The following is an 11,167-nucleotide window of genomic DNA, read 5'->3' on the forward strand; positions in this document are numbered from 1 at the left end:
AGTGATTAATCGTGATTACTCAAAATTTTAAGTTGTGATTAATCTGATAAAAAAATTTAATCGTTTGACAGCTCTAAATAAAACTGGAGGGGCTCTCTTTTTAATCAAATCGATGTAGATGTTAGCATACTGGGTACCCATTTCTTCAGAAATGTCAATATGTCCAATCAGTGTATCCTGCCATAGATTTATACACACAGTGTCCTAGCTGATGAACTCACGACAGAGAAATGTCAATCACAAACAAACATCGCTAAAAATTTCACAACTGCCAAATTTTCATGGAAACCGCAGTGTTTACGGTATTTTACTGCTTGTCCACTACAGGCCAGTTCCAACAATAGTAAGAAATTCTGACCTGACCATTATCACAAAGTGAATATCTGAATTAGGAATCCAACAACTTGGCATGTCTATTAGGGTGTATGAACTTTCTCCTGTAGTCCTGTACAACTTGGGGCTCCATCTGCAGCCAACCCATTTTATCAAAAATAACACAGCAATTCCATCCATATCTAGAGAAACTGCAAATGAATTTAACTAATATTTTGTAAATGTTGGATCTGACTTGGCAAAGCAGATTGTTGATCCTCTACAAAGAGATGGAGTAGACATAGATATTATCTCCAAAAAAACAGTCAGTGATTTTGGAGATAATATCTATGTCTACTCCATCTCTTTAGGAAAAATTGGTAGATTTGGTTTGCAAGTTTAATAGTAAAAAATCCAGTGATTGTTGTGATATTGATAAAGAAAAAGATATTATAGAGCATATAGCTAAAGCACTTAAATACATTTGCAATCAGTTATTCCTAACAGGTATATTTCCCAATGCAATGAAAATAGCCAAGGTTATTCCATTATACAAGAGTGGAGATGTCCATACTTTTTCAAATTATAGACCAATATCACTTCTGCCCCATTCTCAAAAATTATTGAAAAACATTTTGTAACTAGATTAATTCATTTTATTGAGAGCCATAATCTACGGAATGAACAACAATATGGATTTAGACACAATAGGTCAATTACCATGGCATTGATTAATCTGACAGAGCAAATTGCAAATGCTATTGATAATAAAGATGATATAATTGGAGTCTTCATTAACCTTAAAAAGGCCTTTGATACAATTGACCATAAATTGCTTATACGAAAATGGGAAAGATATGGAATTAGAGGCAAAGCCTTGTCATGGATAACTGATTTTCTTGCAAATAGAAAACAGTATCTGCAGTTACAAGAAAGTAAAATCTGAATTTATGAAAGTAATATGTGGAGTTCCCCATGGGTCAATCCTCGGTCCTATATTATTTATTTTATATATAAATGACATATCAGAATCATTTAAATATGTACTCTCTTTGCGGATGACACCACTTTGCTTTGCTCCGGGAAAGACTTAACAGAGCTTCTGGACACAGTGCAAGTGGAATTAAATACATTAAAACGATGGTCTGACATTAATAAATTATCATTAAATATAAATAAAACTAAATTTATATTATTTGGATATCGTCAGACTAATAATCCAGTACAAATTACGATCAATAATATTGAGTTAAAAAGAGTATATGAAAATGTTTTTTCGGTGTTGTTGTTGATCATAAACTGTGCTGGAAGTCGCAAGTTCAATATATTCAAACCAAATTATCCAAAGCTATAGGAATTTTGAGCATTTTAACTCATCTTTCAAGGCAAATAGAATATTGTGTGCTGTGACTACATAAACATGGTGGGTGCCACATGAAAGATTGCGTTCCATCCTTTCATTAGAAAAAAAATTATGTGTCAAATCACCATTTGGAAATAGGTAATTTGAGTGACATTAAGCAAAAATTTAAAACATAAGGAGAAAATTAGCTTATGTGAAAAGATACATTTTCTGCACAGTGACTTTGACACTAATATTTTTTGTTTTGTGACGCTCTGTGAATTACATTTAATGTGAAAAAGGCTTTGATCATTCACATCATCCTTGAAAACGTTCTATTTAATCAGATTTGTCATGTTTCATTGTAATACTATAATACCATACTACTGGGGGCCCATTAAAAAGAGATAAAATGCTGCTATTTGCTGGCCGCAGTTATTGGCTGTTTTGTGATGAAACCCATTTACAAAAGGAGCGCTGCGCAGCAAGTTCCACTGCCCATTGAGAAAAAACAACAACATAGTAAACGTCAACTAACGTTTTTGGCAGCATTCATTTTTGGCAGTAAGAGTTAAAATTGTAAAAAAAATATATATGATCCCCGTGGACGACCCAGGACACACTGGCGGGAAAGACTGTCTCTCAGGTGGCCTGGGAATGCCTTGGGAATGGATCCCGCCAGATTGAGCTGGACCAAGTGACTAAGGAGAGAGAAGTCTGGCCTTTCCTGCTAAAAGCTGCTGCCCCTGCGACCCAACCCCGGATAAGCGGTAGATAATGAATGGATGGATGGATTATATGATAATATTGTAATGCCATTGTAACATCATATGTGGTATTCCCACAAGCGATTAAAAGAATGCACATTTGCTTAAGAGCTGCTATCTTCCACGGCTCACGCCCAGTCACTATACACACTGACTGACTCACTTGAGCCAACGTTCAAAAGCTTATATTTCTTTCCTGTCCTTTCATCTGACATGTTAATTTGTATGGCATGTCCAAAGATATCACAGACACACTCAAAACAAAGCAAACAATAAAGAGAAACAACTATTTTACAAGGAGCACTGCAAAATGCAAAACATGCTCGGAAGTGTGCTGCCTCACCATAGCAACAATCACCGATAATCAGACACAGCTACAATGTTCTCTTTCAGTCAATGGAAAATTTGGCATAAGCATCCGCTATTTAATATTTTTCTACAGTTGTTTTGTCCTGGTCTGCAAGTCACCTGAACCGGAAGGAAGTGCTTCAACCTGTGGATAACCCTTATTATCCAACGACAAAATTATGGCTACTGAAAATGCTCAGTGGCTAGTAACGCTGGGAAAACCACTGGCTGGTGAGCTAAAACAGTCAATGTCAAGCCCTGGCCAGTGGACACAGTGGTAATATTTTAGGGTGGACACTGGACACTAGGGGTGTTAGAAAAAATCGATTCGGCAATATATCGCGATATTACAGCGAGCAATTCTCGAATCGATTCGATATGCGGCCGAATTGATTTTTAAACAATTGAACAAAGCCTCTTACTTAGTGTTAGGATTCACACATTAAGCATGGAAGAACGTTATATTAATGGAACATTAAGCCTTAATATTTTATTTCAGTGCTGTTCAAACATGAAACAGACTGCAACTTGTTTGTTAAATGCAGTTATAAGCCTGAATTTTCAGATACATAAATACATTTTCATACAAATCTTACAGTGTACATGTACAAGTTTACTGATTAGTATGTTCTAAATTTGAGTTTTAAAAAAATCACAATAATCAATTTATAGATTCGCATCGGGATTAATCGGTATCGAATCGAATCGTCAACTATGAATCTTGATACAAATCGAATCGCCAGGTACTAGGCAATTCACACCCCTACTGGACACTGAAATTGGTTCCCTGTGAGGACTGTGTCAACACTGACAAGATGAAATAAGACTTCTGCTGCAAAAACCTGCCTAAGTGTTACAATGTGCCACGCCTTATTATGCCCATGTGAATTGTGATTGTTCCACGGATGTGACTATTGTTCAGATGTTTGTGGGTTCATTTTTGAACTAGCACTCATACTGCAAGAGTGTCTGCTTGTGTTATGTGGTTTTGTGTTCCCTAAACAGCAAGGAGACACACCCCTTTGTCCAGAGAGAGATAGAGACATTGTGAGAAAGTGAGAGACTTAACAATGGAGAGAGGAAGTTGGGCTACTGTACAGGACATGGAGAGGAAATACTCAAGGTTGTTTTCATCCCCAGTCAGTCTGCATGTTGAGGGTGTGGGCTGCACATGTGTAGGAAACTCTAAGGAACTCTCGCCAGGATATCTATATATGCTCTTAACAAATCCTGTTACGGTCTACTGACTCTTCCAAACACACTTAACAAGTCACCTTATTAAGTGTTATTGTAATCCAAATAGGATACAGTTAAACAAGAAAGCAGCCAGACACACCCCTAAACAGACCACTTTCATTTGTTGTATTTTATGCTTCCAGCAACATACAAAGATCATAATCTTATCTTAAACTTTATTTTCACCCCCACAATTTCTCTTCTGCCAAGGTTTCTAAATTGTGTCCATTTAAAAAATTGTACTTAAAAAAAAAACAGAGATTGTGTTCAAACGAACTCCAAAACGCCAAAATTCACCCCTGAATTCATAAGAGGCACATCACAGTTAGAAATTAAGGTGGGGGGCACAAAATTATACAGGAGCACGATTAAACTACTGATTGAATGGGTGCTACAAAACCTGTTAAAAGCTTCAAGAAATACACAACATATATCGACTTAACAGCTATTCAAATGTGTTTTTTCTCCGTTTGTTAGTTTCCTATGACATTCCAAGACTGTCACGTAGTAATGAACGTTAGCATCGTAACATCTTAAGGATATGTAACTTACCTATGACTATTCTGAGATGTTTGAGCCTCGTTAAGACGTCCTTCTTTGGATCCAACACTTTCTGTGTTGATTTTCTGACGTCCCCGTGAGGCTTTTTGGAAAACATCCCTGAAGCTGGAGACTCCAGGAATAAATTTGAGACAGCGAGGAAGTGCTAGCTCTAAAACGTAGCGATTTAGACAGCTTCGGCTAGCGTTAATCTTCAAATAATAACCGAACGTCTCCTCCTGCCTAACGCAATCACTCACACTGCGTTACGATATTAGCACTGATGCGGCCCATTAGAAAACCGTGTCCAAATGGACACCGTTTATTTACAGTAAGCCTCATAGTTGGTGGACCACAACGGGTGTAACATCCATCCATTGCATCTCCTTTCCACAACAGTCTGCAGGCTCATGAAGCTACTGAGCTAGGCTAGCTAGCTCTTCGGCTCACTTAGAAAACATCATGGCGGAGAAGGGAGGGGAAACGAAATAATGGGTAAGATACAATCAACAGAAACACACTCAATAATAAGTTCCGTTTTATTGTGAACTAGTATGCGTTTTGCAACGGAATGCAAATATGAGAAATGTTTATCGGAGACAACATTTTACATTTTTACAGGCACTGGGATATAACGCCATTCGACCGCCTTCAGCCGGTGTTGAATTCTGGGTAATGTAGTAATGATGGGCTTTTTTGCGCTGTCAATAAATCGTGATCTGCATTAGAAAACTACAATTCCCAACACCTTTAAGTTCATCCTAAAGAGATTTGTTTTTAGCATTTCTTTGGTTCTTGGGCAGCATTTTAGGGTAGGAAAATTCTACTTGGACATATTTTCTTGAAAATTCATAGTGTTGAAACAAACCTCAAACTGTTTATACGTATGTGAGTCCTAATTTAGTTTTGAAATATGCGTAATATGCAACAAGTACCTCTGTTGCAGTTTGTGTAGCTAAACGTGCTAAAAAGCTAACGTTGCAATTTGTTGTGTTTATCTTTTGCCAACCATACGTTTTGCGAGAATTGCAATAAGTACGTATAAAGTTATATCAAGAAAGGGGTTTTATAACAAAATTCTATTTTTTATATGTATACAGTTTGCGGGGATATTTGAGGGGAAAAAATACACATTTGAATCCAAAACAAAAGTCAAATAACACAAGCAACCGAACAGAACACGTACTCATCATGTAGCAACCCAGTTTTTAATACGTAACAAAACTAGTATTACTTTCGTGTCCCTTCAAATCAGTTGAAGCGAAAATAGAAAACGTTCACAATAAATTAAACATGAGACAGTGAGTCGTAGAACTACCAGGTAAAGAAACATTTCTTGTGCTCTACCAGAGTGACTTTTCTGCTATGCCAGTGCATCGTGACCGGGAAAAAAAGGAGAGTACAGCGGAGGAGATGGAAGTTGAGGATCAGGAGCAAGAAGGATCCAGTTCAGAGGAGGAGGATTCTGAAACTTCCTCTGTCTCCGAAGATGGAGACAGCTCTGGTAGGAATGTCAGATGCAGTTGTGTATTTATTCAACTACAAATGTGTGCATTAGTTACTTTTGTATGTCACAGAAATGGATGAGGAGGATTGTGAGAGAAGACGGGTGGAGTGTTTGGATGAAATGTCAACTCTGGAGAAACAGTTCACCGATCTCAAAGACCAGTAAGAAACTTTTTAATCCCAAGGTTGATATTTGCTCCATCTGTTTGGACATAAAAAGCATTTTGAAAATCAATATTTTGTGTGTGTGTAGACTGTATCGGGAACGTCTCACTCAGGTCAACAGCAAGCTGGCAGAGGTGGAGGCCGGCCGTGCAGCAGAATATTTGGACCCTCTGGCAGTGCTGCTGGAGAACATGCAGGTCCGCACCAAAGTGGCAGGTAATTGTAACATGTCACAAAGTGTCTTTACGCACTGGCCTTCTGTATTCATGTTCCAAATCCTTCTGTTTTTGTCAGGCATCTACAAGGAGTTGTGCTTGGAGTCTGTGAAGAATAAGTACAAGTGTGAGATCCAGGCAGCTTGCCAGCACTGGGAGGTTAGAAAGGGGAAACACTCACACTTTTAATTGACTTTCCATTTCTGCTGTGCAATGATGCTTTGAAATCACAGACCTGCGATTAGGCTTATTACTGTAATTATAATTGTTCAGTCCCAAATAATAAATAGCTAATTAAACGATAGTTACATATGTATCTTAAGTTATTAAATACTATCTGTGTCAAGTTTTATTTTTGGGAAATCAATTAAAAATCAAAAAGAGTAGGGCCAGCAAGCTCTTATGTTTTCATGTACTACTGTCAGGTAAACTGACAGTAACATTATGTCACAAGGGATTCTCCCTCTTTAAAAATATGCAATATGAGGATGATCGGAATATAGTGGTGGCAGAACACATCTACCTGGCTTACATGCAGACAATATATTGAAATGCTTATGTGTTTGGTCTGAGATGCTTGATTTACTGTGTGTGTACAGAGTGAGAAGCTGCTGCTGTTTGACACCGTTCAAAGTGAACTGGAGGAGAAAATAAGAAGATTGGAAGAAGACAGACACAGCATTGATATAACATCAGGTAACAATTAGCAATGGGTCCTAAAACCCCGTAGCCATGTGACTAAACAATAAAAATCGTCAACGAGCCAGACTTAAGTGTAGTCAACAGTGTAGGTTTAGCCACAAAATGTGGCTAAACCTTTAGCCCCACTTAGCCAGTTCTTGTTTTCTGCCTTGTAAACTACAGCTACCAAGAAAGCTGGACTTGATGAACCCTGCTACATTTACATAAAGTAACTAGAGTACCTAGGGTAATGTAAATCAGCAGAGTAGCGTCCTGTAATATCAGCTCTCATCAGCCATACGGCTGCTATAGATGTTCATGCAAGCATTGCAATTGCAATGCAAGTCGAAATCTGCAATTTGTGCCTCATTTGGTACAATCATTGTTCATACTATGTTAGTGTAGTGTCTAAAAAAACTCAGAAACGAGCATTTCAGTTGACCCAATGCCTTGCATCTCATTTAACTTGTTAGTGGGCTCATTATTGGCGTAATAGTTTTTAAAAGGTTTTCCATCAAGAAATGTGTGTTTCGACAGTCACACTAATGCTGAAATGTTATGTATTCCAACATTATTGCGAATAATGGCGGCCTGGCAATGTAGAACTGTAAGAACGGCACAAGTCATTGAGCTGGGAAAGATGCTTCTTGGATTGAATGAAGCCAGAGCTCCCTCTTGTGGACAAACGGAGCAACCACATCTTTCTGCATGACTCCAACGCTTAACAGCATTTACTGTTTCATGAGAAAATATGAATGTTTTGGCGTGTAAACGGCAAAACTGTCCTATTATGATTATTTTTGAAAAGGGCTAATATTGGCTGAATGTTTTTCTACCTTACAGACAATGTCCCACTGATTGAAAAGAAACACTAGCAGCATTCAAATATTTTCTGTGCGTTCCTCATCAGAGCTGTGGAATGACGAGCTATCGGGAAGGAAGAAGAGAAGAGATGCTGTAAGTCTGGACAAAAAGAGGAGACGACCTTCAGTTGTGTCTGATATCCTTTGGCTGGTCATCTGTTTTTTATTCACATTTACAGTTGTTATTGTGCTTCTAATGTTGAAATGGCTTATGATGACACTTGTGGGTTAACCTTAACCCTTCTTACGCCCTTATATTGTCTACATGCTTCCTGACTTGGACATCCTGGAGGACTGGACAGCAATCAGAAAGGTTGGCATTAAGTGTCAGAATGACCTAAAAAAAAAAAAAGAAGTGTTTTTCAAGCTCATGCGTGTGTGTGTCTCGTCATCCAGGCTGTTGCCACCCTTGGCCCCCACAGAGGAAAGTCGGAGTCTGACAGCCCCACTTTCCCGTTCAGACCGGACAGAAGCCGACCCATTCTCAACTGCTGAGACTCGGCGACACAAAACATGACGTGGAAACTCACAGCACATTTGAGCCGCGGCCAAGGGGAACACATAAGCAAGATTATGGCCTGAGAACTCCATAGGGTTAAGGTCAAATTTGACATTTGAATTTTTTTATGCTGAATCTTGGGTTTGTTATACTTTATTATAGATAACATAAGAGACCAAGAAGAACATTTGTGCTGATATGGGAAAACAGAGCCTTACAGTAACTGTCATATTCTAATCCATGCCAAATTATGAGACATTATTGTCTGTTGCCGGGACCTAAAAGCGATGATGTGGCATTTTTGTGCAGGAATGACACTCAGCTGGTCTGTTTGTGCTTCAAAAAAGGCAGCAGACTTCTTTCTATTTGGTAACTTTCAGAAATGTCAATTAAGGCTTGATATTCTCACACTGTAATTGCTGGCACCATGAATACGGACATTCAGTGTTTTGGTAAGGGTGCAAAATGGCCTCAAGTGTAAAAGGAATTTCAGGTTAACGCAGTAAGTGTTAGATTTTTTTTTTTTACAGAAATGATTACGCACAAGGATGACTGTCCCATCCAAAAGTATTGGAACGGCAAGGTCAATTCCTTGGTTGTTGTTGTGTACTGAAGATATTTGTGTTTCAGATCAAAAGATGAATATGAGACAAAATTGCAGCTTTTATTTCACGAAATGAACTTAAAGCGAATGACAGTTCATATTTGGTGGCAATGATCCTTTCCTTTCAATAACAGCATCAAGCCTGCGACCCATTCACTTCACCAGACTGTTGCATTCTTCATTTGGAATTCTTCCCAACGCCTTTACTGCAGAGTCTTTTCAGTTTGTGTTTGTTTCAGCGGGCAGCCAACATGCCCAAGCCATGACCCATGACCCCCACCATGCTTCACAGATTAGCTTGTGTGTTTTGGATCATGAGCAGATCATTTATTTTCCCCATACTTTTGCCCCTTTCATCACATAGGTGGAAGGGAATCTTCGTCTGAGGAAAGATGGAACTAGACGTAAATAACATGGCATAAAAGCTGCAATTCTGAACTTTTTTTTCATTCGTATTTTGATTCAAGACTTTTGAATGTGACTGATTATCAAATAGGAATGCCTTGATTTTGTCTTAAACGGCCTCTTCTGAGTTTTTTTTCCCCCTCATAGGCCCTTACAACTATTATGCAGGGAACTGTGTTTGCATTTTGCAATATCAGTGGTTTCATTTTTTTATTGAAAAGATTAATTTAATTGGACTTAACATTTTTTATTTTTTTAAATCTTTTGTACAGTTTGGTGGTTACTGCAATTGTTATTGCCTGTACAACAATAGCACTTGTGATTTTTTATTTTTTGTTACTCCTCTTGATGGCTCTTGATTTAAAGATGCAGTGGAAATGTAATCAATATCCATTGCACTAGCCTTAATTCTAAACCAAAAGCACCATCTAGAGGAGTAAAAGAATATTACAAGTGTTTCACGAAGCTTCATTTTCCCATCACTAGTGTCGTGTATTTGTGATTTTTGCATCATTGTGTGATTCTTATGGTCACATTGAACTGCACTTCAGTTCTATATTTAATTTTGAAGTGGTAGATGCAAACCTTTCAGGACATTTCTAAACTTTACACCACTTTAATAGGAAGAAAATGCATAATGAATGAATATTATGGGATACCTTCCTTTCTGAGTCTGGTTTTCTCTCATCTCTTTTTATGACAGCCACTCGGGGACTCCCTGCAAAAGCAAACCCGATTTGGTCACAAGTGGGGGCATTTCAAAAAGTAAAGATTTAAAAACACCAAATGGTTACATGTTGAACTTACCTACCTCTGCTTTATTGTCTCATCTTAATTACTTAAAATATAAACATGCCTCCATCTTCAACAACTAGTTGCTGTTGATCTGTTAATGTAAGCATTTGTCCCGTTTTCATTTAAGCCAGCGGTGAGGATGCATCATCACATCCATGTTGAGGATATGATGAACAAAAAATGTTCATTCATTTGTAATTGATGATCAAACTGCCATTACATTTTTTTTTATGCTGATGTTGGTAATAATAGGATTTTTGTTTTTTCACACAGTCTGTGTTAAAGTTCCTGAGGATGGAATGTTTTATTAAAATGAATTTTCTAGAGCTTTATGTGGCGTCTGCTAGTAATGTCATTAATGGGTAAATTGGCATACACGTAGGTCCGATCCTTATGAGGTACTGTGGATATAAAAATGTTTTAGAGTGGGGAAGTAAAAATAAACTCATACCCATATTAAATGGAAGTCAGCACACACGTCACCATTTTAAGTCCCTCTGATTAATTTTCACAATATCAGAGGGATCTTCTTGTTCAAAAAGGCATCAGTCCGGAAAAGGGTACAAAATAATTTTAAAAATAACTTTTTGACCAAAATGTATTAGGTGTAAACAAAACAATGCTCATCACCAAGACGACACCACACCAACAGTGAATCTTGGTGGCTGACTGCTAAACATGCCACTGTCCCAGCTTTTTTTGAATGTTTCTGACACCAAATTCAAAATGAGAGAATATTTTCATAAAAAAAGATCAGTTTGAACATTCAAGAACTTGTCTTCGGAGTGTGTTAAATTGAATGTAGCATGTAGGTTGTAAAAAGTGTAATTCATTGGATTGTCTTTTGTTTTACACATCACAACTTCAATGGAATTGTGGTTTGTAAAAT

At 37.8% G+C, this 11,167-nt stretch overlaps 2 protein-coding genes across 10 annotated transcripts in view; one reads left to right on the top strand and one right to left on the bottom strand.

The window, feature by feature from the left end:
* ralgapa1 (Ral GTPase activating protein catalytic subunit alpha 1) overlaps positions 1 to 5,003 on the bottom strand; it is an 83,467-nt gene extending 78,464 nt beyond the window's left edge. For 5 of the 7 annotated variants that reach the window (XM_086093933.1, XM_086093936.1, XM_086093934.1 and 2 more), the window contains exon 1: positions 4,558 to 5,003. In XM_086093933.1, the coding sequence (XP_085950059.1) occupies positions 4,558 to 4,663 (106 nt within the window). In that variant the 5' untranslated portion in view covers positions 4,664 to 5,003. The remainder of the gene's footprint in view (positions 1 to 4,557) is intronic. The other 2 variants (XM_086093938.1, XM_086093939.1) reach the window with 2 other exon arrangements.
* Positions 4,652 to 10,610, top strand: brms1la (BRMS1 like transcriptional repressor a). Of its 3 annotated transcripts, XM_086093941.1 has the most exons (10): positions 4,652 to 5,040; positions 5,167 to 5,217; positions 5,896 to 6,049; positions 6,123 to 6,213; positions 6,305 to 6,432; positions 6,511 to 6,590; positions 7,031 to 7,127; positions 8,023 to 8,112; positions 8,224 to 8,288; positions 8,372 to 10,610. In XM_086093941.1, exons 3-10 carry the CDS (start codon positions 5,911 to 5,913, stop codon positions 8,468 to 8,470), a joined length of 789 nt encoding a protein of 262 aa, XP_085950067.1. In that variant the 5' UTR covers positions 4,652 to 5,040; positions 5,167 to 5,217; positions 5,896 to 5,910; the 3' UTR covers positions 8,471 to 10,610. The 3 variants fall into 3 exon arrangements, with proteins under 3 accessions (XP_085950067.1, XP_085950066.1, XP_085950068.1); XM_086093940.1 differs by lacking the exons at positions 4,652 to 5,040; positions 5,167 to 5,217 and adding an exon at positions 5,289 to 5,357; XM_086093942.1 differs by lacking the exons at positions 4,652 to 5,040; positions 5,167 to 5,217 and adding an exon at positions 5,315 to 5,357 and having other exon boundaries at positions 5,918 to 6,049.
* The last annotated feature ends 557 nt before the right edge of the window (positions 10,611 to 11,167 follow it).

This window comes from Leptonotus elevatus, chromosome 14 (assembly GCF_054856555.1).
Source record: "Leptonotus elevatus isolate MCC_2025b chromosome 14, RoL_Lele_1.0, whole genome shotgun sequence".
Classification (NCBI taxonomy): Eukaryota; Metazoa; Chordata; class Actinopteri; order Syngnathiformes; family Syngnathidae; genus Leptonotus; species Leptonotus elevatus.